General features: G+C 45.1%; 1 protein-coding gene and 1 long non-coding RNA gene across 3 annotated transcripts in view; one reads left to right on the top strand and one right to left on the bottom strand.

Annotated features, from left to right (window-relative positions):
* The window catches only part of LOC109029148 (uncharacterized), a 30,382-nt gene extending 13,124 nt beyond the window's left edge, over positions 1-17,258 (top strand). The window contains exons 2-3 of the long non-coding RNA XR_002008186.3: positions 16,286-16,394; positions 17,158-17,258. This is a non-coding gene — a long non-coding RNA (uncharacterized lncRNA). The remainder of the gene's footprint in view (positions 1-16,285; positions 16,395-17,157) is intronic.
* On the bottom strand, positions 10,393-17,306 carry LOC101124665 (homeobox protein NANOG-like). 2 transcript variants are annotated; one of them, XM_019038383.3, is made up of 4 exons: positions 17,197-17,306; positions 14,178-14,440; positions 11,580-11,666; positions 10,393-11,444 (listed from the first exon to the last, which is right to left on the bottom strand). In XM_019038383.3, the coding sequence occupies exons 1-4, from the start codon at positions 17,228-17,230 to the stop codon at positions 11,118-11,120; spliced, it is 711 nt and encodes a 236-aa protein (XP_018893928.2). In that variant the 5' UTR covers positions 17,231-17,306; the 3' UTR covers positions 10,393-11,117. The 2 variants fall into 2 exon arrangements, with proteins under 2 accessions (XP_018893928.2, XP_055214582.1); XM_055358607.1 differs by having other exon boundaries at positions 10,393-11,396.
* Between the last annotated feature and the right edge of the window lie 9,075 nt (positions 17,307-26,381).

Raw genomic sequence — 26,381 nt, 5'->3', positions numbered from 1 at the left:
GCACCAGGCCAGTTTTTCCCTTTGGAAGCAATTCTGGCTACCAGCTGTAACTCAGGCTGGCTGGAATCCGTTTGGCCTAGTGACAAGATCTGTCCCAGTGTGTTCCTTTGGTAGGGCCCCTGAGGCTAGAGGCTAGAGTTCCCCTGGGCCAAGATTCAAGCTTGGCTCACTGTCAGGATTCACCACAACAATTTCTTTTCACTTTAACTTTTACCTGTTGGAGACCGGCCTGACCAACATGGTGAAACCCCATCTCTACTAAAAATACAAAAAACTAGCTGGGCGTGGTGGTGCACGCCTGTAACCCCAGTACTTGGGAGGCTGAGGCAGGAGAATCGCTTGAACCTGGGAGGCAGAGGTTGCAGTGAGCTGAGATCGTGGCACTGTACTCCAGCCTGGGCAACAGAGCAAGGTTCTGTCTGAAATACATACATAAATAAATAAATAAATAAATAAATAAATAAATAAATAAATAAATAAATCTTTTATTGTATTTTATTTTTATTATTATTGTTTTGAGTCTCACTCTGTTGCCCAGGCTGGAGTACAGTGGCATGATCTCAGCTCACTGCAAATTCCACCTCCCGGGTTCAAGTGAGTTTCCTGCCTCAGCCTCCCAAGTAGCTGGAATTACAGGTGTGTGACACCACACCCAGCTAATTTTTGTATTTTTAGTAGAGACAGGGTTTCACCATGTTGGCCAGGCTGGTCTCAAACTCCTGACATCAAGTGATCTGCCTGCCTTGGCCTCCTAAAGTGCTGGTATTACAGGTGTGGGTGTGAGCCACCTCGCCCAGCCATTTTTATTTTTATTTTTTTCCGAGACCACCCAGGCTGGGGTGCAGTGTCATGATCTCGGCTCACAGCAACCTCCGCCTCCAGATGCAAGCGATTCTCCTGCCTCAGCCTCCCAAGTAGCTGGGGTTACAAGCGGGCACCACCACGCTGGGCTAATTTTTGTATTTTCAGTAGAGACGAGGTTTCACCATGTTGGTGAGGCTAGTCTTGAACTCCTGACCTCAGGTGATCCACCCGGCTCAGCCTCCCAAAGTGCTGGGATTACAGGTGTGAGCCATCATACCTGGCCTGACTAGTCTTAAAAAAAAAAAAAAAAAAAAAAAAAAAACTTACAGAGCTTTAGAGTGTCAACACACAAATGGCAGTTAACCTCAGAGTATAGCTTACAGTTCAAGTGAAGCACAGTTTATAAATATTTTCTCATGTAATTGAGTGCTGTGTAAATCTAAAGTACTCTGAAAGGTATTTACCTCCAAATTGGAACTCACTTTATTTTTCACTATTCTTTTTTTCTTTTTTTCAGAGACAGGGTCTTGCTCTTGTTGCCCAGGCTGGAGTGCGGTGGCAGGATCTTGGCTCACTGCAACCTCTGCCTCCCAGGTTCAAATGATTCTCCTGCCTCAGCCTCCAGAGTAGTTGGGATTACAGGCGCGTGCCACCACGCCCAGCTAATGTTTGTATTTATTTATTATTATTATTTTTTTGAAAAAGAGTCTCACTCTATTACACTGATTGGAGTACAGTGGCGCCATCTTGGCTCACCGCAACCTCTGCTTCCCAGGTTCAAGCGATTCTTCTCCTGCCTCAGCCTCCCAAAAAGCTGGCATTACAGTCACGTGCCACCAGGCCCAGGTAATGTTTGTATTTTTAGTAGAGATGGGGTTTCTTCATGTTGGCCAGGCCGGTCTCAAACACTTGACCTCAGGTGATCCGCCTGCCTTGGCCTCCCAAAGAGCTGGGATTACAGGTGTAAGCCATTGCGCCCGGCCTATTTTTCACTCTTCTTTTGGAAGATGTAAGTGACATAAGAGGCAGAGTAGGACTGCTGAGGTGGCTCACGCCTGTAATCCCAGCACTTTGGGACGCCGAGGCAGGCGGATCACCTGAGGTCAGGAGTTGGAGAGCAGCCTGGCCAACATGGCGAAACCCCGTCTCTACTAAAGATACAACAATTAGCTGGGCGTGGTGGCAGGCACATGTAATTCCAGCTACTCGGAAAGCTGAGGAAGAAGAATCGCTTGAACCCGGGAGGCAGAGGTTGCAGTGAGCCGAGATCATGCCACTGCACTCCAGCCTGGGAGACAGAGCAAGACTCCGTCTCAAAAAAAAATGAAAAGAGGCAGAGTATTCTGACCTATAGAACTGTAGGAAAAAAAAAGGAAAAAACATGTTTTTTAAAAAAGGCATAATAAAAATATATCGCTAAGAGTTAAGAATAGTGATCATCTCTCTTATCCTGACAAAGACTGATGTGGCCAGGAGTGGTGGCTCACGCCTGTAATCCCAGCACTTTGGGAGGCCGAGGCATGCGGATCACAAGGTCAGGAGTCTGAGACCAGCCTGACCAACATAGTGAAACCCCACCTCAACTAAAAATACAAAAATTAGCTGGGCGTGGTGGGCGCGCACCTGTAATCCCAGCTACTCAGGAGACTGAGGCAAGACAACTGCTTGAACCCGGGAGGCGGAGGTTGCAGTGAGCTGAGATCCTGCCACTGCACTCTAGGCTGGGAGACAGAGGGAGACTCCAACTCAAAAAAACAAAAAGAAAAGACTGATGTGGCAGATACTTAAAACACGGTCTTTCCGCCCCCCCGCACCCGCCCCCCCCCCCCACCGATAGAGGGCAGCAACTCTGAGTAAATAAAAGGAGTCACTTTTATTGACATAATGAGATAAGAATTGACCAGGAACTGTGTGTGATAGTTGTGTGGACTGAACTGAAAGAACCTACAGAGCCTTACATAGCTTGAGGGCTAAGTATGATTGCAGGCCTGGTGGGGCTCACACCTGCAATTCCAGCACTTTTGCAGGCCAAGATGGGAGGATCCCTTGAGTCCAGGAGTTCGAGACCAACCTAGGCAACATAGTGAGAGCCTGTCTCTACAAAAAAAAAAAAAAAAAAAAAATTAGCCTGTGATCCCAGCTACTAGGGAGGCTGAGGTGGGAGGATCTGTTAGACCCAAAAGGTTGAGGTAGCAGTGAGCCATGATCGTGCCACTACACTCCAGCCTAAACAACATAGCAAAATGTTGTCTCAAAACAAAAGTATGGCTGTAGGATTACTGAAAGGCTGAGGAAGGACGAGACTTAAGAAATGACATTTGGGGCCGGGCGTGGTGGCTCACACCTATAAACGCAGCACTTTGGGAAGTTGAGGCAGGCAGATCATGAGGTCAGGAGTTCGAGACCAGCATGGCCAATATGGTGAAACCCTGTCTCTACTAAAAATAGAAAAATTAGCCAGGTGTGGTGGTATGCACCTGTAGTCCCAGCTACTCGGGAGGCTGAGGGAGAAGAATGACTTGAACCCAGAAGGCGGAGGTTGCAGTGGACCGAGATCACACCACTGCATTCCAGCCTGGGTGACAGAGCAAGATTCCATCTCAAAAAGAAAAAAGTGCTGCTCAATGAGCCAAGGAGAACTACTTTTGTGGCCAGGAATACCTACCCCTTTGTCTCTCTGATAAGAGCACATTCACACCCATGTTCCAGGTACATCTGTTCTGCAGATCCCTGGCCCTAATTGAATCTCAAATTCTCACCCTTGATTCTTGTCCTTAGCTCTTGTGACTACGCCAGTGTATCAGAGGACATATAAACACTGCTACCCTTTCTACTCCACATGCACCTTATCCTAAATGGATTAATGTATCCCATCTTTTTTTACTGTGCTTTGTGCCATGTATTTAAGTGATTTAATATGATTCTAGTATCTTAATTTGATCTGTGAGCTTTTCTGTTTCTTAATAGTTTGCTTGGTAGTGTCATTGGAGGTAGTGCTACCATTGCATTGAAGTAATTTCCCAGGTGCTTAACCCTTTAAAATTCTCAAGAACATTTTATTCGAGGACCACAAAGTTTATACCAACTACCCAGAAGCCAGGAATAGCTTAAGGAGAGACTCACCACCAGCAGCTTCTTTTCAATCAAGTTTCACTTCAACTTCACACCCATGAACCCATTCAAATTCCTACATTTCAGTATCCTTAGTCGAACTAACTTCCTGTGCCGGAAGCTTTTGTCTGTCCCAGTGACTTCTTTCTTTAACAAATTCCCTTCATCTCCTTCTTGAGTCAAAACCCATGGGGGCCCCAGGAGGCATGCAATATTTACCAAGGGTCCTCCCCCGTTTTCCTGCCTCTGTCTGGCAGTTGTTTGCCTTTACTTTTAGGTTTGTAGTCACAGCCTGTATTTTTTCCTGTAGACACACCAGGTTTTCTGAACGGTAGAATTATTCAGAGTAGAATTAACCTTGTCCTTCACCCCGAGAACTGAGCTTGAAATTCACTAATCAAGGCCTGTATTCCTCCCACTTCTGAGCTTTGAATTTATATTATGAAATTCGGAAAACCCAGGCAAATTCAATCCATGCTTCTCTCCTTCAGGTACAAACTGAAATGGAAATGGAAGCTGAAAAATCAAGAAAATGAATTTTAAAAACTAACATATGGTAAAGTTACTAAAATATAATGTTGGAAGTAACACACACCACCTTTTGGGAAAAGAACAAAGAAAGCAAAATTTTCTAGGGGAAAGGAAGAGATGTAAAAAGGAGAGCCTGACTTGTGAACTTATAATTTCCTTTTTGCTTAATCTCGTATTATTATATTTGTTTATATTGTTGGTGATCCGGTGACCTAGAAAGGATAAGCTGAAAAGCCTTAAATTAGGTTGGCACATCTCCAAGTTCTTACTGGCAACTTTTCAAGCCTCTTCTTAAGGTGGCTTATGTATAGTGAATTTTGCTTTAATGTTTATTTGCTGATCTTTCACCTTCTTAGGCATTAAGTTTTTGGACCATAAAGACAACACAGAGCTTACATTTTTTAACTTTTAATCACTTGGCTAATAGTAGTCAGTGATTAGTTCTCATTTAGCCATGAAGTGAGCAGGAACATAAAGAATGGCATTTTTTAATTTTTAAAAACATATCGGCCAGGCGCGGTGGCTCACGCCTATAATCCCAGCACTTTGGGAGGCCAAGGCGGGTGGATCATGAGGTCAGGAGTTCAAGACCAGCCTGGCCAAGATGGCGAAACCCCATCTCTACTAAAAAATACAAAAAATTAGCCGGACATGGTGGCAGGTGTCTGTAATCCCAGCTACTTGGGAGTCTGAGGCAGGAGAATTGCTTGAACCCAGGAGGCGCAGGTTGCAGTGAGCCCAGATGGCACTACTGAACTCCAGCCTGGGCGACAGAGCGAGACTCTGTCTAAAAAAAAAAAAAGCTGTCGGCCGGGCGTGGTGGCTCATGCCAGTAATCCCAGCACTTTAGCAGGCCAACGCGGGCAGATCACCTGACGTCAGGAGTTCACAACCAGCCTGACCAACATGGAGAAACCCCATCTCTACTAAAAATACAAAATTAGCCAGTCATGATGGTGCATGCCTGTAATCCCAGCTACTTGGGAGGCTGAGGCAGGAGAATCACTTGAAACCGGGAGGCAGAGGTTGCAGTGAGCTGAGATCATGCCATTACACTCCAGCCTGGGCAACAACAGCAAAATTCTGTTTCAAAAAAAAAAAAAAATCTACACCTTAACATTTATTTAAATTAATGACAAGATGTTAATAGCAGGCTGGGTGCGGTGGCTCATGCCTGTAATCTGAGCACTTTGAGAGGCCGAGGCAGGTGGATCACCTGATGTCAGGAGTTCGAGACCAGCCTGGTCAACATGGTGCAACCCCATCTCTACTAAAAAATACAAAAATAAGCCGGGCGTGGTGGCCGGCGCCTGTAATCCCAGCTACTTGGGAGGCCGAGCCAGGAGAATCACTTGAACCTGGGAGGTGGAGGTTGCAGTGAGCCAAGATCGTGACACTGCACTCCAGCCTGGGTGACAGAGCAAGACTCCGTCTCAAAAAAATTTTAAAAAAATTTTTTAAAAATGTTAATAGTTATATATAGTGCTCAAAAATCAAAACAAAAATAAAAACAACTTAAATCGTGATACATCTGTAATATTTATTATTACATAATAATTAAAATGAATGAGCCAGATCCAATTTTAGTGTATAGAAAGTTATCTATGATAGGCCGAGCACGGTGGCTCACGCCTGTAATCTCAGCCCTTTGGAAGGCTGAGGCGGGCGGATCACTTGAGGTCAGGAGTTCAAGACCAGCCTGTCCAAAATGGTGAAACCCCAACTCTACTAAAAATACAAAAATTAGCCAGGTGTGATACCTGTAATCCTAGCTACTTGGGAGGCTGAGGCAGGAGAATCGCTTGAACCCAAGAGGCAGAGGTTGCAGTGAGTGGAGATTGTGCCATTGCACTCCAGCCTGGGCAACATCTCAAAAAAAATAAATAAATAATACAAAAGTTTGTTGGGCATAGTGGTTCGTGCCTGTAGTCTGAGCTATTTGGGAGGCTGAGGCAGAAGAATTCCTTGAATCCAGGAAGTCGAGGCTGCAATGAGCTGAGATGGCACCACTGAACCCCAGTTTGGGCAGCAGAGCCAGACCTTTTTTTTTTTTTTTTTTTTTTTGAGACAGAATTTGCTCTTGTTGCCCAAACTGGAGTGCAATGGTGCAATCTTGGCTCACTGCAACCTCCGCCTCCCAGGTTCAAGCAATTCTTCTGCCTCAGCCTCCCAAGTAGCTGGGATTACAGGCGCGCACCACCACACCAGGCTAATTTCTTGTACTTTTAGTAGACACGGGGTTTCACCATGTTGGCCAGGTTGGTCTCAAACTCCTGACCTCAGGTGATCCACCAGCCTTGGCCTCCCAAAGTGCTGGGATCACAGGCATGAGCCACCCTGCCTGGCCAAGACCTTGTCTTTAAAAAAAAAAAAAAACCGGGGCACAGTGGCTCATGCCTGTAATCCCAGCACTTTGGGAGACCGAGGGATCACCTGAGGTCAGAAGTTCAAGACCAGCCTGGCCAACATGGTGAAACCTTGTGTCTACTAAAAATACAAAAATTAGCCGGGTATGGTGGCATGCACCTGTAATCCCAGCTACTCAGGAGGCTGAGGCAGGAGAATTGGCTTGAACTGGGGATGTGAAGGTTATGGTAAGATGAGATCGCACGCTGCACTCCAGCCACCTGGGCGACGGGAAAACTTCGTCTCAAAAAAAAAAAAGACGGGCACGGTGGCTCACGCCTGTTAATCCCAGCACTTTGGGAGGCCGAGGCAGGCAGATCACCTGAGGTCAGGAGTTTGAGACCAGCCTGACCAACATGGAGAAACCCCGTGTCTACTAAAAATACAATATTATCTGGGTGTGGTGATGCATGCTTATAATCCCAGCTTTCCAGAGGCTGAGTCAGGAGAATCGCTTGAACGTGGGAGGCGGAGGTTGGAGTGAGCCAAGATTGTGACATTGCACTGGGCAACAGGAGTGAAACTCCGTCTCAGAAAAAAAACCAGAAAATATAATAGTGTTATAATTTACAAAACCACGCATTAACATCTACATTATATGTACTAAAATATCTTTGGCTGAAAATCTGTAAGAATATATGCTGAATTATTTAGTGTTTATATCTGAATAGGTGTAATTACTAGATCAACTTCATTATGTATTTTTCTATTGCTTAAATAATTTGCTTTTAAGAGCAAATTTATTTCAGACTTGCAACCAAAAGCCATGATTCTTTAGAAAAAAGAAAATCGGGGCTGGGCGCAGTGGCTCACGCCTGTAATCCCAGCACTTTGGGAGGCTGAGGTGGGCAGATCACCAGGTCAAGAGATGGAGTCCATCCTGGCCAACATGGTGAAACCCTGCCTCTACTAAAAATACAAAAATTAGCTGGGAGTGGTGGCACGTACCTGTAGTCTCAGCTACTTGGGAGGCTGAGGCAGGAGAATTGCTGGAACCCGGGAGGCAGAGGTTGCAGTGAGCCAACATTGTGCCACTGTACTCCAGCCTGGTGACAGAGCAAGACTCATCTCAAAAAAAAAAAAAGAAAAGAAAAGATATCAGGCCGGGTGCAGTGGCTCATGCCTGTAATCCCAACACTTTGGGAGGCTGAGGCTGGAGGATCATGAGGTCAGGAGTTCAAGACCAGCCTAACCAACATGGTGAAACCCTGTTGTTATTAAAAATACAAAAATTAGCCAGACATGGTGGCACACACCTGTAATCCCAACTACTCCGAAGGCTGAAGCAGGAGAATCACTTGAACCTGGGAGGCAGAGGTTGCAGTGAGCCAAGATCATGCCACTGCACTCCAGCCTGGGTGACAGAGTGAGACTGTGTCTCAGGAAAAAAAAAAAAAAAGAAAAGAAGAAAATTTTCTTTTCTCTTTTTTTTCCTGAGCTGGAGTCTCACTCTCCACCAGGCTGGAGTGCAGTGGTGCAATTTCAGCTCACTGCCATTTCCACCTCCAGAGTTTATGCGATTCTCCTGCCTCTGCCTCCTAAGTAGCTGAGATTACAGGTGTGAGCTACCATAACCGGCTAATTTTTGTATTTTTAGCAGAGATGGGGTTTCACCATATTTGGCCAGGATGGTCTTGAACTCCTGACCTCAAATGATCTGCCTGCCTCAGTCTCCCAAAGTGCTGGGATTGCAGGTGTGAGCCACTGCGTACAGCCTTTCTTTGGTTTCTTGGTGACTGTGGGTTTTACTACCTTCTGCCCTAGGTCTTCACCTCAACTTGAATATTGACCTATTGGATGTAGGAAACAAGTCGTATTTCCATTAATGGTTAATTTCCAAAAGCAAATTAAACAGTGAAAACCAGACACCAATCTCCTTTTTTTCTCTCATCTCTTACTTCCTTTCTTCAGTCCCCAGCTTGATGGTTTCAACATGAGATGCTTCAAGCCTATGTGCAACTCAAAATCTTCCCTCTCGCAGATCCCAGACCTCAAGTCAGGCATCTTTCCTCAGCCTCTCAGTAACCCTGCAGTCATACTTAACCTCCCCCAAACCGGGGAAGGCCCTGTAGATTCCATCAGTGCTGCCCACACAGCCATCACACACGTGTTAACTGCCACCAAGGCCCTGAACAATTCCTATGCTCATTAGGTCAGTAAAACTGGTTCCATTATCTACTCAAGATTATCCTTTCGGCAGGTGGAGGGTGGTATCTACCACATCAGATTTCTCATCAGGATAACAGAAATATAAACTACCCCCATGCTTTGTAGCTGAACTTAATCCAAAGCAAAGAGAAGCCGGATATTTTTTCCAAAATTTCTAGGCTCTGAATTACTATTTAATATTTCCTCAAATTTATTGGAGCTTCATTATCTGCCCTTTGTAAGAACCAATAATTTTATTAAAATGTTAGTGACACACCATCTTAAAAAAAAAAAAAGGCCAAGCGCAGTGGCTCACACCTGTAATCCCAACACTTTGAGAGGCAGAGGCAGGCAGATCACTTGAGGTCAGGAATCTCACTCTGTTACCCAGGCTGGAGTGCAGTGGTGCGATCTTAGCTCACTGCAACCTCTTGCAACAAATTTTTGTATTTTTAGTAGAGATGGTGTTTCGCCATGTTGGCCACGCTGGTCTTGAACTCCTGACCTCGCATGATCCACCCAGTTCAGCCTCCCAAAGTGCTGGGATTATAGGACTGAGCCACCTCGCCCAGCCACTTACTCAATTCTATCATTTTTTGAGGCAGGGGACTCACTGTTGCCCAGGCTGGAGTGAGTCCTCCAGGGCTCAAGCGATCTTCCTTCTTCAGCCTCCCAAGTAGCTGGGACTACAGGCATGGGTCACCACATTCAGCTTTTTCTATCTATTTCTAAGATAGCAGTGTTCTCAGCTAATTTACTCCCCCGCCCCAACAAAAAACGTAACAAAGATTTATGTTTAAGCTGTATTTTTACTGATTGAAACACTAGGAGAAATCAGGCCAAAGTCAACTGAAGGAAAAATGGTTGTTTTATTCATTAGTACTTAAACCAGCCGAAGTAGTACTGCTGCCGTTATAATGCACTAAACACAAGACCTCTTTCCACAAATATTAGTCATAACCAACAAAATACAGGCTATAGTAAAACGGAGCCAAAAAGGGCTGAGGAAATCAATGAAGTATGTAACAACTTAAAGCTTCACCCTTCACCTCAATAGAGTTTTTATTTTATTTTGACATGGAGTCTGGCTCTCTCATCCAGGCTGGATTGCTGTGGCACCATCTGGGCTCAGCCTCCCGAGTAGCTGGGATTACAGGCGCCTGCCACCATGCCCAGCTAATTTTTGTATTTTAGTAGAGACGGGATTTCACCATGTTGGCCAGACTGGTCTTGAATTCCTAACCTGAGGTGATCTGCCTACCTTGGCCTCCCAAAGTGCTGTGATTACAGGTGTGAGCCACCACACCCAGCCTCAATAGAGTTTTTAAAAAAATAAACAAAGCCTCCCAATCCCAAACAATAGGAATATATCTTTATCACACCAATTTGTACTTTTATTTCCTTTTCTTTTTCTTTCTTTTTTTTTTTTTTTTTTGAGACAGAGTCTCGCTCTGTCGCCCAGGCTGGAGTGCAGTGGCGCGATCTTGGCTCACTGCAACCTCCGCCTCCCAAGTAGCTGGCACTACAGGCGCCCGCCACCATGCCCAGCTAATTTTTTTGTATTTTTTAGTAGAGACAGGGTTTCACCGTGTTAGCCAGGATGGTCTCGATCTCCTGACCTCGTGATCCGCCTGCCTTGGCCTGCCAAAGTGCTGGGATTACAGACTAAGCCACCGCGCCCAGCTTATTTCTCATTCTTGAGGTTAGATTCTAAACCCTAAAGATACCCAAACTAGTATTACATCTACTTATCTATAGCCAGAGACAGCTTCTATCAAGTTGTCTTTAGCAGCCAAGGTTATTAAAATATCTTTTCTCAGGAAAGATCCAATAGGAAAAAAGAAAGAAACCTCTCTGATTAGGCTCCAACCATACCCCACCCTCCATGAGATTGACTGGATAGGCATCATGGAAACCAGAACACGTAGTTTCCATACAAGAAAAATCCTATGAGGGATGGGAGGAGGGGAGAGGAAGGATTCAGCCAGTGTCCAGACTGAAACTGAGTAATATCAATTTCACTCATCTTCACACGTCTTCAGGTTGCATGTTCGTGGAGTAGTTTAGGAATAAATCCATGGTTTGTGGAGTACTAAAATACCTAGTGGTCTGCTGTATTACATTAAGGCCTCCCCAGCAGCTTCCAAGGCAGACTCCAAGTCACTGGCAGGAGAATTTGGCTGGAACTGCATGCAGGACTGCAGAGATTCCTCTCCACAGTTATAGAAGGGACTGTTCCAGGCCTGATTGTTCCAGAATTGGGTGCACCAGGTCTGAGTGTTCCAGGAGTGGTTGCTCCAGGACTGGATGTTCTGCGTCTGGTTGCTCCAGGTTGAATTGTTCCAGGTCTGGTTGCTCCACATTGGAAGGTTCCCAGTCGGGTTCACCAGGCATCCCTGGTGGTAGGAAGAGTAGAGGCTGGGGTAGGTAGGTGCTGAGGCCTTCTCAAAGAGAAGGAGAGATTAACAGAAAGGATACAAGGACAACCAGAACTGTCTGTGACTGGAGTTGTGTGTTTCAGGGATGGACAAGATTGAAAGATCACTGAAAGGAAAGAACAGAATGAAGTTTCCTGTTACCTGCGTCACACCATTGCTATTCTTCAGCCAGTTGTTTTTCTGCCACCTCTTAGATTTCATTCTCTGGTTCTGGAACCAGGTCTTCACCTGCAGGAAAAAATGACAGAAATTATAAAATATTAATAATACGGATGTACTTTGAATGAAAGAATACTACTAACTTTTATTCCTGGCCAGGCACCATGTCTCACACCTGTAATCCCAACACTTCGGGAAGCCAAGGTGGGCGAATTGCTTAAGCCCAGGAGTTCGCGCCAGCCTCGCCAAAATGGTGAAACCCTGTCTTTACAAAAATTAAAAAAATTAGCCAGGCATACGCAGTGGCTCATGCCTGTAATCTCAGCACTTTGGGAGGCCGAGGCGGGCGGATCATGAGGTCAGGAGAGCAAGACCATCCTGGCTAACATGGTGAAACTCCGTCTCTACTAAAAATACAAAAAAAAAAAAAAAAAAAAAATTAGCTGGGCGTGGCAGCGCGCGCCTGTAGTCCCAGCTACTCGGGAGGCTGAGGCAGGAGAATGGCTTGAACCCGGGAGGCGGAGCTTGCAGTGAGCCGAGATTGTGCCACTGCACTCCAGCCTGGGCGACAGAGCGAGACTCCGTCTCAAAAAAATAAAATAAAGTAACAAATTAGCCCAGCATAATGGTGTGTGCCTATGGTCCCAGCTACTCAGGCGTGGAGATGGAAGGATCACTTGCACCTGGGAGGTGGAGGTTGCAGTGAGCCAAGATTGCACAGCTGCATTCCAGCCTGGGCAACAGAGAAAGACTGTTTTAAAAAAAATAAAAATAAAAAAGAGAAATGAACATTTCGATACAAAATAAGGGCTAAAAACAAAAGAAGCTGGAGGCTGCTGGCAGAAAGAAAAAAAGGAAAAAGAAGAGATAGTTTTTATTTTAATAAGAACCAGTGTAAGTTAGGAATTCTCCTAACCTGGAAAGTGGAGTTACGTAATTCTTTTTTTTTTTTTTTTTTTGAGACGGAGTCTTGACCTTTCGCCCAGGCTGGAGTGCAGTGGCAAGATCTCGGTTCACTGCAACCTCCACCTCATGGGTTCAAGCAATTCTCCTGCCTCAGCCTCCTGAGTAGCTGGGATTACAGGCAACCACCACCACGCCCGGCAATTTTTTGTATTTTTAGTAGAGACGGGAGTTTCACCACGTTGGCGAGGCTGGTCTTGAGCTCCTGACCTCAGATAATCTGCCTGCCTTGGCCTCCCAAAGTGCTGGGATTACAGGTGTGAGCTACTGCGCCCGGCCCATAATTCTTTTTGATTAAGGAAACATTGGAAAGATTTTCACAATATTGGTCTATGCAAGAAAAGAAAGTGGTTAAATTATATCACATTCACGTAATAGATATTTAATGAAAGAAAGAGGTGAAGAACCTTCCAATGTGGAGCAACCAGACCTGGAACAATTCAACCTGGAGCAACGAGACCCAGAACATCCAGTCCTGGAGCAGCCACTCCTGGAACACTCAGACCTGGTGCACCCAATCCTGGAACAATCAGGCCTGGAACAGTCCCTTCTATAACTGTGGAGAAGAATCTCTGCAGTCCTGCATGCAGTTCCAGCCAAATTCTCCTGCCAGTGACTTGGAGTCTGCCTTGGAAGCTGCTGGGGAAGGCCTTAATGTAATACAGCAGACCACTAGGTATTTTAGTACTCCACAAACCATGGATTTATTCCTAAACTACTCCACGAACATGCAACCTGAAGACGTGTGAAGATGAGTGATATTACTCAGTTTCAGTCTGGACACTGGCTGAATCCTTCCTCTCCCCTCCTCCCATCCCTCATAGGATTTTTCTTGTATGGAAACTACGTGTTCTGGTTTCCATGATGCCTATCCAGTCAATCTCATGGAGGGTGGGGTATGGTTGGAGCCTAATCAGAGAGGTTTCTTTCTTTTTTCCTATTGCATCTTCCCTGAGAAAAGACATTTTAATAACCTTGGCTGTTAAGGACAACATTGATAGAAGCTGTCTCTGGCTATAGATAAGTAGATGTAATACTAGTTTGGATATCTTTAGGGTTTAGAATCTAACCTCAAGTATAAGAAATAAAGTACAAATTGGTGTGATGAAGATCTATTCCTATTGTTTGGAATTGGGAGACTTTGTTTATTTTTTTAAAAACTCTATTGAGGCCAGGCACGGTGGCTCACGCCTGTAATCCCAGCACTTTGGTAGGCCAAGGTAGGCAGATCACCTCAGGTTAGGAGTTCAAGACCAGTCTGGCCAACATGGTGAAACCCCGTCTCTACTGAAATACAAAAATTAGCTAGGCGCGGTGGCAGGCGCCTGTAATCCCAGCTATTCGGGAGGCTGAGGCAGTGAGCTGAGATTGTGCCACAGTGAATCCAGCCTGGATAATAGAGCCAGACTCCATCTCAAAATAAAATAAAATAAAAACTCTATTGAGGTGAAGGGTGAAGGGTTAAGCCATAACATACCTCATCTTCATACTTAAATTATTTGCAAGAGGGGGTGTGCTGACACATACCACACACATCTATGTGCATCCACAGAGATCTTAGCCATGCAAATTAGTCCAATTTTTGTTCACCTTATTGCAACGACAAAATAAGCCTACCTGTTTGTAGCTGAGGTTCAGGATGTTGGAGAGTTCTTGCATCTGCTGGAGGCTGAGGTATTTCTGTCTCTGAAATCTATCATTGAGTACACACAGCTGGGTGGAAGAGAACACAGTTCTGGTCTTCTGTTTCTTGACCGGGACCTTGTCTTCCTTTTTGGTGGCACTCTTCTCTGCAGAAGTGGGTTGTTTGCCTTTGGGACTGGTGGAAGAATCAGGGCTGTCCTGAATAGGCAGATCCATGGAGGAAGGAAGAGGAGAGACTGTTGGAAACAAATAAAAGGGTGCTTTTCTTTAAAACTTTTTCCAAATATTAAAATATCCTGTTAAAAAAATTGTTTTCAAAGTACTTTGATAATCCCCACAACCCCAGATCTAAGTAATAAGCACCTTCTTATTTATTTATTTATTTAGAGACAGAGTCTTGCTCTGACGCCCAGGCAGGAGTGCAGTGGGGTGATCTCCGCTCATTGCAACCTCCGCTTCCCAGGTTCAAGAGATTCTCGGCGGGGGCGGTACCTCACGCCTGTAATCCCAACACTTTGGGAGGCCCAGGCGGGTGGATCACCTGAGGTCAGGAGTTCGAGACCAGCCTGACCAACATGGAGAAACCCCATCTCTACTAAAAATACAAAATTAGCTGGACGTGGTGACACATGCCTGTAATCCCAGCTACTTGGGAGGCTGAGGCAGGAGAATCACTTGAACCTGGGAGGTGGAGGTTGCGGTGAGCCAAGTTCACACCATTGCACTCTAGCCTGGGCAACAACAGCAAAACTCTGTCTCAAAAAAAAAGAAAAAAAAGAGATTCTCGTGCCTCAGCTTCCTGAGTAGGTGTGATTACAGGCACCCGCTACCATGCCTAGCTAATTCTTTGTATTTTTAGTAGAGACAGTGTTTCACCATGTTGAGCAGGATGGTCCTGAACTCCTGACCTCAAGTGATCTAGCCGCCTTGGCATCCAAAAGTGCTGGGATTACAGGCGTGAGACACTTCGCCCGGCCATAGGCACCTTTTTTTTTTTTTTTTTTTTTTTTTTTTTTCCGAGACAAAGTCCCACTCTGTTGCCCAAGCTGGAGTGCAGTGGCGCAATCTCAGCTGGTGGCAACCTCCACCTCCTGGGTTCAAGTGATTCTCCTGCCTCAGCCTCCCAAGTAAATGGGACTACAGGCTCGCGCCACCATGTCCGGCTAATTTGCTTGTATTTTTAGTAGAGAGAGGGTTTCACTATGTTGGCCTGGCTGGTCTTGAACTCCTGACCTCAGATGATCTGCCTGCTTAGGCCTCTCGAAGTGCTGGGATTACAGGTGTGAGCCACTGCGCCCGGCCCATGATAAGCATCTTCTTTTTTTTTCTTTTTGAGACAGAAGTCTCGCTCTGTCGCCCAGACTGGAGTGAAGTGGTGCAATCTCAGCTCACTGCAACCTCCGCCTCCCGGGTTCAAGCAATTCTCCTGTCTCAGCCTCCCGAGTAGCTGGGAGTATAGGTGCATGCCGCCACGCCCAGCTAATTTTTTGTATTTTGGTAGAGATGGGGGTTTCACCGTGTTGCCCAGGCTGGTCTCGAACTCCTGAACTCTGGCAATCCGCTCGCCTCGGCCTCCCAAAGTGCTGGGATTACAGGCGTGAGCCACCACGCCCAGCCCGAGACTGTGTCTTAAAAAATAAAAAATAAAGCCAGCAACTCACTGCCCAGCTCTCAATGCTAGAACCAGCAGGATATGTGAATTTTGATAGGCTTCTGTTTCAGTCCAAGATTTCCCTTTACTAGCTCTCTGACCTCATCTCCAAAATTATTCCTTCATTTATTAAAATGAGGTAACCAATTAAAATGGTCTAGCATAGGGCCTGGCATATACTGATTTTGTAACTAAAGTTGGTTCATTTTTAAATTTTTGAAAACTACTGAAAAATTGATTTTCCAAAGAGTGATAGTGGCTTTATGAGTATCCTGAGTATCCCCCACCCCTTGCAGCTACCAGTCAGAAGCGTAAGTACTAGCACAGGTTTTGAAGCCAAAGTGGACTTCTAGCTACGTTCTGTTTGACTGTCAGTAGATTAAACTTTCTGGAATTATCTTTACCATAAAGTTTCATCAACACTTCCCAGGACTGATGAGAAGTAAACATAGGAGGTGCTCCCAAACTCAGAGCTGCCCAGTAACATCCACAAACCCAGAGAATGGAGAAGAGACAACCGTTACTGACATAGAAAGAAGGTAATTACGTAAATTATATATTAACTACAGAAATCTCACCATGATTTGCCATGCCATTTTTGGCAAAACAAAAACATCATGCTTATCCCTGAGCTATGATGTTAGGTCTTCCGGTTAATTAGCAATAAATCTGCTATAGCTGTGTGTCCAGTGCTATGTGAAGATGTACGCATCACCTTCATTTAACTATAATAATACATTTTTTTTTTTGAGATGGAATCTCGCTCTGTCACCCAGGCTGGAGTGCAGTGGCGCGATCTCGGCTCACTGCAAGCTCCGCCTCCCAGGTTCACACGCCATTCTCCTGCCTCAGCCTCCCAAGTAGCTGGGACTACAGGTGCCCTCCACCACGCCCAGCTAATTTTTTGTATTTTTAGTAGAGATGGGGTTTCACCGTGTTAGCCAGGATGGTCTCGATCTCCTGACCTCGTGATCCGCCCACCTCGGCCTCCCAAAGTCCTGGGACTACAGGCGTAAGCCACCGAGCCCGGCCAATGATACATTTTTGTTTCCACCATGCCTAAACCCATAGGTTCTCAAATTTACTGCACACTGTTCAACTGCCGAATTCTGTGTCCTTCAACTCAGTGCACACTCCTGAGACCTGGGATATAGTTCAAAGGGCAGGTGCCACCAAGTTACAATTGAAACGGGGGTTTTTTCAGAGGATTAGGTGATATTAACACTTGCTTATAGTAATGGGGTATTATTGCTCAAGAGTGAAATGATCCCTTAACCCTCTCTCCTTCCCTTTTCTCTTAAGGAACTTGGCCTTTCTCTCAAGGATAAATTTCTTTCTTACCAGTCTCTGTGTGAGGCATCTCAGCAGAAGACATTTGCAAGGATGGATGGTTTTCTTCAGGCCCACAAATCACAGGTATAGGTGACCAGTCTTTACAGTCAGATGCTTTGGAGCAAGGCAGGCTTTATGGACAAGCTGGATCCACACTCATGTCATTATTGGAGAAGAGTGGGAAAAATTTAAGAGCTGGACTGGAAAAAAGGCTAAGATGGCTTTAAGACTTTTTTCTGGAAGATCTTAGAGAAATATGACCTCCAGAAGCAAAAGGATCAAGAAGTTGTGATGAAGTGAGTCGCCTCCACAATAACAGGAGGAAACCAGCTCAGTCCAGAAAAACGCTAAAGTCCTGGAGTCTCTAGATTTATAATGAAGGCTCTATCACCTTAGACCCACCCCTCCTGGGGGGGACACCCCCGACCCTTGTGAATTCTCTGTTAATCCCGTCTGCCAGTCTCACCAAGGCCATTGTAATGCAAAAGTAGCTGCAGAGTAACCCAGACTAGGTGGGGAACTAGAAAACCGGGCAACAGAACCTGAAGACAAACGCAGCAACAAATACTTCTAGGTTCACCACGTTTCCAACTTTTAAATCAGGAATGATGATATTGTCATGTCTTTCAACATTACCCCATACCCATCTTGTGTGTTTGGGTTTGTTTGTTTGTTTGTTTGTTTGAGGTGAGAGGGAGGTATGTTTTCCAAAGGAATAAAGTTTTTAGAGTTGGGTTCCAGCACTAACATTTATGGACATAGTCTAAAGTGGCTGGGTGCTGTCATTCACGCCTGTAATCCCAGCACTTTGGGAGGCCAAGGTGGGCGGATCACGAGGTCGGGAGATGGAGACCATCCTGGCTAACACGATGAAACCCCGTCTCTACTAAAAATACAAAAAATTAGCTGGGTGTGGTAGCACGGACCTGTAGTCCCAGCTACTCAGGAGGCTGAGGCAGGAAAATTGCTTGAACCTGGGAGGCAGAGGTTGCAGTGAGCTGAGATCGTGCCACTGCACTGTAGCCTGGGGGAACAGAGTGAGACTCCACCTCAAAAAAAAAAAAAAAGTCTAAAGTTTTCCATTTTCCTTTCTATTCCCAAACCTAACATTCAAGAAACCTGGCCAGGTGCGAAGGTTCACGCCTATAATCCCAGCACTTTGGGAGGCCGAGGTGGGCGAATAACTCTGAGGTCAGGAGTTCGAGATCAGCCTGGCCAACATGGTGAAACCCCGTCTCTACTAAAACGTACAAAAAAATTAACCGGGCTGTAGTGGCACACGCCTGTAATCCCAGCTACTCGGCGGGGCTGAGGTAGGAAAGTCGCTTGAACCCAGGAGGCAGAGGTTGCAGTGAGCCGAGATTGTGCCACTGCACTCCAGTCTGGGTGACAGTGAGACCCTGTCTCGAAAAAAAAAAAAAAGAAATAAAAGTAAGATTTCTTTCTCTTTTCCAATTTCCCAAACAGAAAGTAAACTCTTAGCAAATCGCAATTACGTAATTTTTGAAGACACAACTCTGACTCATTCTCCTCTGCACTCTGCTCCTGGATCTGCACCGGGAGCAGCTGGCTTTGCTCCCACGCAAGCTGACTTTTGTTCACAATGCAAAGACTCCAACTGTTGAGAGTAGAAGTACTGCTGGTTGTAAAACAAGGAGATGAAATGCGGCATATCTTTTTTTCTTCTCAGACCTCCATTCTGTAGAAGAGTCAGAATGGGAGCGTCGGGGAGGAGGTAAGTGGAACTAGATAGATCATGCTTCAGGCAGGTAGTCCATGTTTCTGGATGATTTCTTTAAAAAAGGGAAAAACTTGCCCTCCGGTCTCTCTTAATCAGCACAGTGTGTTAAGTGGGGGCTGTCAAGGCCGCCAAGACTCACTGAGGCTGAGCTTGCCCGCAGCTCTCGAAAGGGCAGGTACCAGAAGCTTTGTTCTTTGCTGAAAGGGGGACTTTGCATAAAAACCTGAGCTGAATTCCCCCATCCCCCGCTCCCCGTCCTATTGTGTCTAGGGTAAGAGCCTCCGGAGTGAAAGACCAAAGGGAAGGGGGTTGGTGGCTGGAAGGCCAACTTACTATGTCCTTTGCCAAGGAAAGCAATTTGAATAAAGTTGAGGTTTAGGAACCTGTCTGACTTCAGATTTGTTGGAATAGGCTGGCATAAGGGTGTGTTAAAATGAGCTAACAATTTAGTAGAGTAGATCAAAATAAACCAAAAAAACAATTATAATGTTGTGTGATAAGTACTGAAAAAAGTGCACTGGATGCTAAGAGAGTACAGATAATGGAGGATGGGGTTGAGAAGGGTTGGGCAGTGAAGAGTGGACGATCTTCAGTGATCTGAGAAGGAAAAATGTGGAGAGAAGGGAATTGCAGAAAATTAACAGTTTGGGTAAAGGCATGAGAGAAAATGATGGGTTCCAATACTGTTGTTTAACGGGACTCAAAGGCAGGGGTGCAACAGGAGCGAGTTGTGGGAGAGAACACGGCAACTAACACTTAGTGAGCAGATTACTGTCAGAGCCGTGTGAACCAGAACGACTCCATCTTAAATAGGAGCTGGGTAAAATGAGGCTGAAACCTACTGGGCTGCATTCCCAGATGGTTAAGGTGTTCTAAGTCACAGGATGAGACACGAGGTCAGCACAAAATACAGGTCATAAAGACCTTGCTGATAGAACAGGTTGCAGTAAAGGAGCCAGCCAAAACCTACCAAAACAAAAATGGTGGCGAGAGTGACCTCTGGTAGTCCTCACTGCTACACTCCCATCAGCGCCATGACAGTTTAGGAATGCCAAGGCAACCTGGGGAAGTTACCCTATATGCTCCGAAAAGGGGAGGAATGAATAATCCACCCGTTGTTTAACATATCATCAAGTAATAACCATAAAAATGGGCAACCAGGCGACCAGGCTCATGCCTGTAATCCCAGCACTTTGGGAGACCAAGGCGGGTGGATCACCTGAGGTCAGGAGTTCGAGACCAGCCTGACCAATATAATTGAACCCTGTCTCTACTAAAAATACAAAAATTAGCTGGGCGTGGTGGCGTACACCTGTAATCCCACCTACTCTGGAGGCTGAAGCAGGAGAATCGCTTGAACCTGGGAGGCAGAGGTTGCAGTGAGCCGAGATTGCACCCCTGCACTCCAGCCTGGGCAACAAGAGCAAAACTCCATCTCAAAAAAAAAAGGGGAACCAGGTCAGGCACGGTGGCTCACGCCTGTAATCCCAGCACTTTGGGAGGCCGAGATGGTGTATCACCTGAGGTCAGGAGTTCGAGACCAGCCTGACCAACATGGAGAAACCCGTCTCTACTAAAAATACAAAATTAGCCGGGCGTGGTGGTGCATGCCTGTAATCTCCCAGCTATTCGGGAGGCTGAGGCAGGAGAATTGCTTGAATCCGGGAGGCAGAGGTTGGAGTGAGCTGAGATCACACCATTGCAACCCAGCCTAGGCAACAAGGGCGAAACTCAGTCTTAAAAAAAAAAAAAAAAAAAAAAGGGGCAACCAGCAGCCCTCTGGGCTGCTCTGTCTATGGAGTAGCCTTTCTTTTATTCCTTCACTTTCTTAATAAAGTTGCTTTCACTTTGCCTTGCGGACTTGCCCTGAATTATTTCTTGTGCTCAAGAACCCTCCTGGGGTCTGGATTGGGACCCTTTTCCTGTAACATTAATATGCATGAGGCACTGTCTTGTCCATATTGTAGCCATCTTAATTATATCTAGCCCAAGGCCTGATACCTGTGTATGTATATATTTGATCATCTTGGTTTATATGGAGATGGAGTGTCAAATCGGTCATTGGAAATTAGAGTCCAGACACCTGAGAAGTAAGTAGGTGACCATAGGTAGAAAAGGACTGTAAGCTTTAAATTAAACCTCTTCTAATTAGTCTGTATTCTCCTGATATTTCTTTTTTCTTTTTTCTTTTTTTTTTTGAGACAGAGTCTTGCTCTGTTGCCCAGGCTAGAGTGCAGTGGCATGATCTCAGCTCACTGCAACCTCCACCTCCCAGGTTCAAGTGATTCTCCTGCCTCAGCCTCTGGAGCAGCTGGGACTACAGGCACGCACCACCACGCCTGGCTAATTTTTGTATTTTTAGTAGAGACGGGGTTTCACCATGTTGGCCAGGATGGTCTCGATCTCTTGACCTTGTGATCTGCCAACCTCGGCCTCCCAAAGTGCTAGGATTACAGGTGTGAGCCACTGCACCCGGCCAGTCCAAAATCTTAAAGCCATCTTTGTCAACTATGCCTTCAAAATATATCTAGAATTCAATGGCATCTTTCTTGTAATTTTATTGCTTTTGTATGCTTCTGTTTTCCACCGTTGAGTGAGTTTTTGATCAGCACATGAACAAGGGCTTGGTGAACCAGTAGAGTGTCAAAAAATGATTATGCTTTTTAAAAACGTGCATTTCTTTATTTCTTTCATTACTGCTTGTGTCACAGGACTGCTGGGGTGGAGATTACCTGTTTCTCTTGCCAAAAGGGTAGGTTCACATTTGGCATGTGTGCCAACCGAAGCTGCAGTTGACCTTTCCTAAGTGCTGTAATGAAGAATCAAATGGAGGATAGGGAGGGGGACACTGCATTAAGGAGGTAATGTTAAAGCTAGGTAGATTTCTGGAGGAAGAACCAGAAAGACAACATTGGTGGCAAAAGCCCTGATTCTGGAGATTTCCTGCCTTCTTCCTGGATCAATGAGGGGCCAACTTCATGGTGCTGTGGAAGAACCCAAGGAGGCAAAGACAGAGTGTAAAGTACAGGGCCAGAGGAAGGATTCTGTGATTCAGCAGTTTGACTCATGACTCTGAATGAGAGAAAGCCAAAGGAAGATTTTGAGCTAAGGAGTATCTTGTTACGACTGTCTTTAAAAAACAACAAAAAAATAATTCTGACGAATACATTGGGATTAGATTATAGGAAGGCATGGGTGCCAACAGAGATGACAGTTGGGAGACTTCTTGAATAATTCAAGTGATAGGATTTGGATAGGGCAATAGGTAGACTTGGAGATGATTAGAAAAGGTCAAGTGCAGCTTGGATTGACATACATGCCAAATGTGAACCTACCCTTTGGCCAGGCAACACAGGTAACATACATTCTTTCTATCTATCTATCTATCTATCTATCTATCTATCTATCTATCTATCTATCTGATTTATCTACCTACTATCACTAGAATATAAGCTCTGTGAGGGCAATTACTTTCATTTTTCACCTGTTTAATTTATTGTCTTGTCTGCAACCCTAGAAGAGTATGAATGGTTCATTCGCCAGCATCCTCAGCACCACCTGGGAGCTTGCTAGAGATGCTAATTGATGGGCTTCACCACTGAATAGGAATCTTTGGTGGTAGGGATCAGGAATCTGTTTTAAAATTCTCCCTGTGATTTTTTTTTTTTTCATGACAGCCTACCATTGAAACCAGGTGATTTTTCTGAATGCTATTGTTTAAGAACTACTCTTCTAGAGAGAACCAGGCAAAAAGTAGGAAATCATTATTTGGCCGGGCGCGGTGGCTCACGACTGTAATCCCAGCACTTTGGGAGGCTGAGGTTGGCGGATCACCAGAGGTCAGGAGTTGGAGACCAGCCTGGCCAACATGGTGAAACCCCATCTCTACTAAAAATACAAAAATTAGTCAGGCGTGGTGGTGGGTGCCTGTAATCCCAGCTACTCAGGAGGCTGAGGCAGGAGAATTGCTTGAACCTGGGAGGCGGAGGTTGCAGTGAGCCGAGATCGCGCCATTGCACTCCAGCCTGGGCTACAGAGCAAGACTTAGTCTCAAAAAAAAAAAAAAAAAAAAAAGAAAATCATTATTTGTTGATGAAGGAATGGGCATAAATGAGAACTAGGGTTTTGTAAACAAATAGAGGGTAGGAGTCATTTCCTTACATTTAAATATTGAACTGCACATCAATGTGATATACAGAATAACTCTTGAAAATAACAGTGGTCATTGCCTTAGGTCCCCTACACTGACAATTCAATGAGCCTTGAACAATGAGTCTTTAATTCACAACTAACAGTCTTTCTTCCTTCCTTCCTTTGGGAGGTAGAGTTACTCTCCAATTACCAATGATGGAAAGATGAACACCACAACTACTGAAACTACTTAGTTTAGTTAGAGATTACAAATGGAATTATCAGCATATTCTTCACTATTTTGCCTATTTTACCTATAAAAACACAAAAAGAACCTTTTTATTATGAAAAATTTTAGCTAGCTGCGGTACTTCACGCACTCCCAGCAATTTGGGAGACTAAAGCAAGAGGACTGCTTTGAGCCCAGGTATTTGAGACCAGCCTGGGCAACAAAGAAAAACTCTGTCTCAAAATAAATAAACAAATAATTAATTAAATTTTAAAAATTTAATTAGCTGGGCGAGGTGGCACATGCCTGTGGTCCCAGCTACTTGGGAGGCTGAGGTGGGAGGATCCTTTGAGCCGAGAAGGTCAAGGCTTCAGTGAGCCATGATTGCATCACTGCACTCCAGCCTCAGGGACACCTTGTCTCCAAAAAAAAATAAAAAAAAAAAAGCTGTCCGGGCGTGGTGGTACATGCCTGTAATCCCAGCTACTCGGGAGGCTGAGGCAGAGAACTGCTTGAACCTGGGAGGTGGGGGTTGCAGTGAGCTGAGATCGCACCACTGCACTCCAGACTGAGCGACAGAGTGAGACTCCATCTCAAAAAAAAAAAAAGAAGGAAAGAAAAGAAAAATTTCAAACTTACATAGTGAACAATACAATAAATCTTCACATATGTATCTATGAACCAGTTTAATTAACTTGCTCATGGCTGTTTCATCAATGACCTTACCATGAGAAGAAATTTTGAAGTGGAATAAAAGATTCAACTAACAGAAAAACATGTGAGACACCATTGACTCCTTTTTCCACGATGAGCATCACTTATTGGGCTGGGCATCACCCGAGACCTACTGAATAAGAATCTCGTAGGTGGGCCCAGAAATCTGTCCTTTATGAATCTCTGATTTTTGTTTGTTTGTTTGTCTGTTTACTTTTCTTTTTTCCCTCTCCATGATATAGAGCTTGAACGAATCTCTGATTTTTGTATATACTAAATTAGAGAAGCACTGCTCAAACTACGGTGCTTGGCAGCATGAAAAAAAAAAAACTTACCAATTTAACAAATTAGTGAATCATTTCCAATAGCTAAAACATTAACATTCAGAAAATTGGAGAGTTACAAGAACTTTTTTTTTTGAGACGAAGTTTCACTCTTGTTGCCCAGGCTGGAGTGCCATGGCATGATCTCGGCTCACTGCAACCTCCCTCTCCTGGATTCAAGCGATTCTCCCGCCTCAGCATCCCGAGTAGCTGGGACTACTGGCGCCTGCCACCACCCCTGGCTAATTTGTGTATTTTTAGTAGAGATGGGGTTTTGCCATGTTGGCCAGGCTGGTTTCAAATTCCTGACCTCGTGATCTGCCCGCCTCGGCCTCCCGAAATGCTGTACAGGCATGAGCCACCACACCTGGCTCTTTTTAGTTATTATTTTTTCTTTCCTATGGTGCTGGAAAAAAAAATTTCTGACTCATGGTTCAGCTTTGGATTTGTCAGATTGTACTCTAACTAAAGGCTTTTAATATTCAAGGACTGAATTACTATGTATACCAAATTCTAAGGTTTACTGGAGAGTTCAAAAGACTAAACCATCAAACTGCATTGTCAAAAATAGTCCTGACCGTTTTTTGGTTCCTGAAAAATATGAGGAAAAAAAATAGTCCTGACCTTGAACAATATTGTTGCCAGGGTATTTATGACTTCCTCTTTCCCACCCTACCCTCAGGGGATCTTTGACCCAATGTAAAAAGGGATTTATTTTTAACTCCTAGTAAGTCTAGCCCGCAGGGAGAGGAGAAACATCTAAGAATGCCTTCCAAAGTTTAACAAACAAAAATAGAACCTTGCTCTGGAACAGCATATTAACAGCCCTGAAGAGAATCGCCTTCTCAATTTCTCAGTAGGTGTTACAGAAGGAGGAAGAACATGTGCGCAGAGTTGAGGAAGGTGAAGTGATGATGATGTTGAGGAGAGAGAAGTCCAGCACCTATGACAATGCTATTATCTCAACCTTAGCTGTTGCTCCAGTTAGCTGATGTGGGATAAAAAAAAGCTGTTGACCGTAATAATACAGCAACCAAATAGTGAATTACCTACGTAGTGAGTTATCCCAACTGATTGTTCAGGGTCAGTTACAGATCAAACTCCTTGTTCTACTCTTCCCCACCCCCCCAATACGGCACTTCACTAGTATTAAAAGCTTTTTACAAAAATAAATAAATATTATACTTAAAATATTGCAGGACACCAGAGTATTTCAGTTATTACAAAGGGGTTGGAGGAAGAAGGAGCAACAGGTCCCAGCCTCCAGGAGTAAATAAGTTTAATTATGTGAAAGAAAGAGTTCAAACTTATAGCACATAGTATGATGTTGAAAAGGAAATTCAGGCTAGGATGGTGGCTCATGCCTGTAATCCCAGCACTTTGGGAGGCTGAGGCGGGCAGATCACGAGGTCAGGAGATCAAGACCATCCTGGCTAACATGGTGAAACCCCGTTTCTACTAAAAATACAAAAAATTAGCCAGTTGTGGTGGCAGGCGCCTGTAGTCCCAGCTACTTGGGAGGCTGAGGCAGGAGAACGGCGTGAACCTGGGAGGCAGAGCTTGCAGTGAGCCGAGATTGTGCCACTGCACTCCAGCCTGGGTGACTGCACTCCAGCCTGGGTGACAGACCAAGGCTCCGCCTCAAACAAAAAAAAAAAGAAAGAGAGAAAAGTTAATTCAGATTTAAGAAAGCATTTGTGGGCCAGGCGTGGTGGCTCATGCCTGTAATCCCAGCAGTTTGGGAGGCCAAGGCAGGTAGAGCACGAGGTCAAGAGATCGAGACCATCTTGGCCAACATGGTGAAACCTTGTCTCTACTAAAAACACAAAAAATTAGCCCGGCGTGGTGGTGGGCGCCTGTAATCCCAGCTACTCGGGAGACTGAGGCAGGAGAATGGCGTGAACCTGGGAAGCAGAGGCTGTGAGCCGAGACTGCACTCCAGCCTGATGACAGAGAGACCCCGTCTCAAAAAAAAAAAAGAAAGAAAAAGAAAAAGAGGCCGGGCGTGGTGGCTCATGCCTGTAATCTCAGCACTTTGGGAGGCCGAGGCAGGCGG

This window comes from Gorilla gorilla, chromosome 10 (assembly GCF_029281585.2).
Source record: "Gorilla gorilla gorilla isolate KB3781 chromosome 10, NHGRI_mGorGor1-v2.1_pri, whole genome shotgun sequence".
Taxonomy (NCBI): Eukaryota; Metazoa; Chordata; class Mammalia; order Primates; family Hominidae; genus Gorilla; species Gorilla gorilla.
This window is presented reverse-complemented; position numbering and strand designations above follow the sequence as displayed.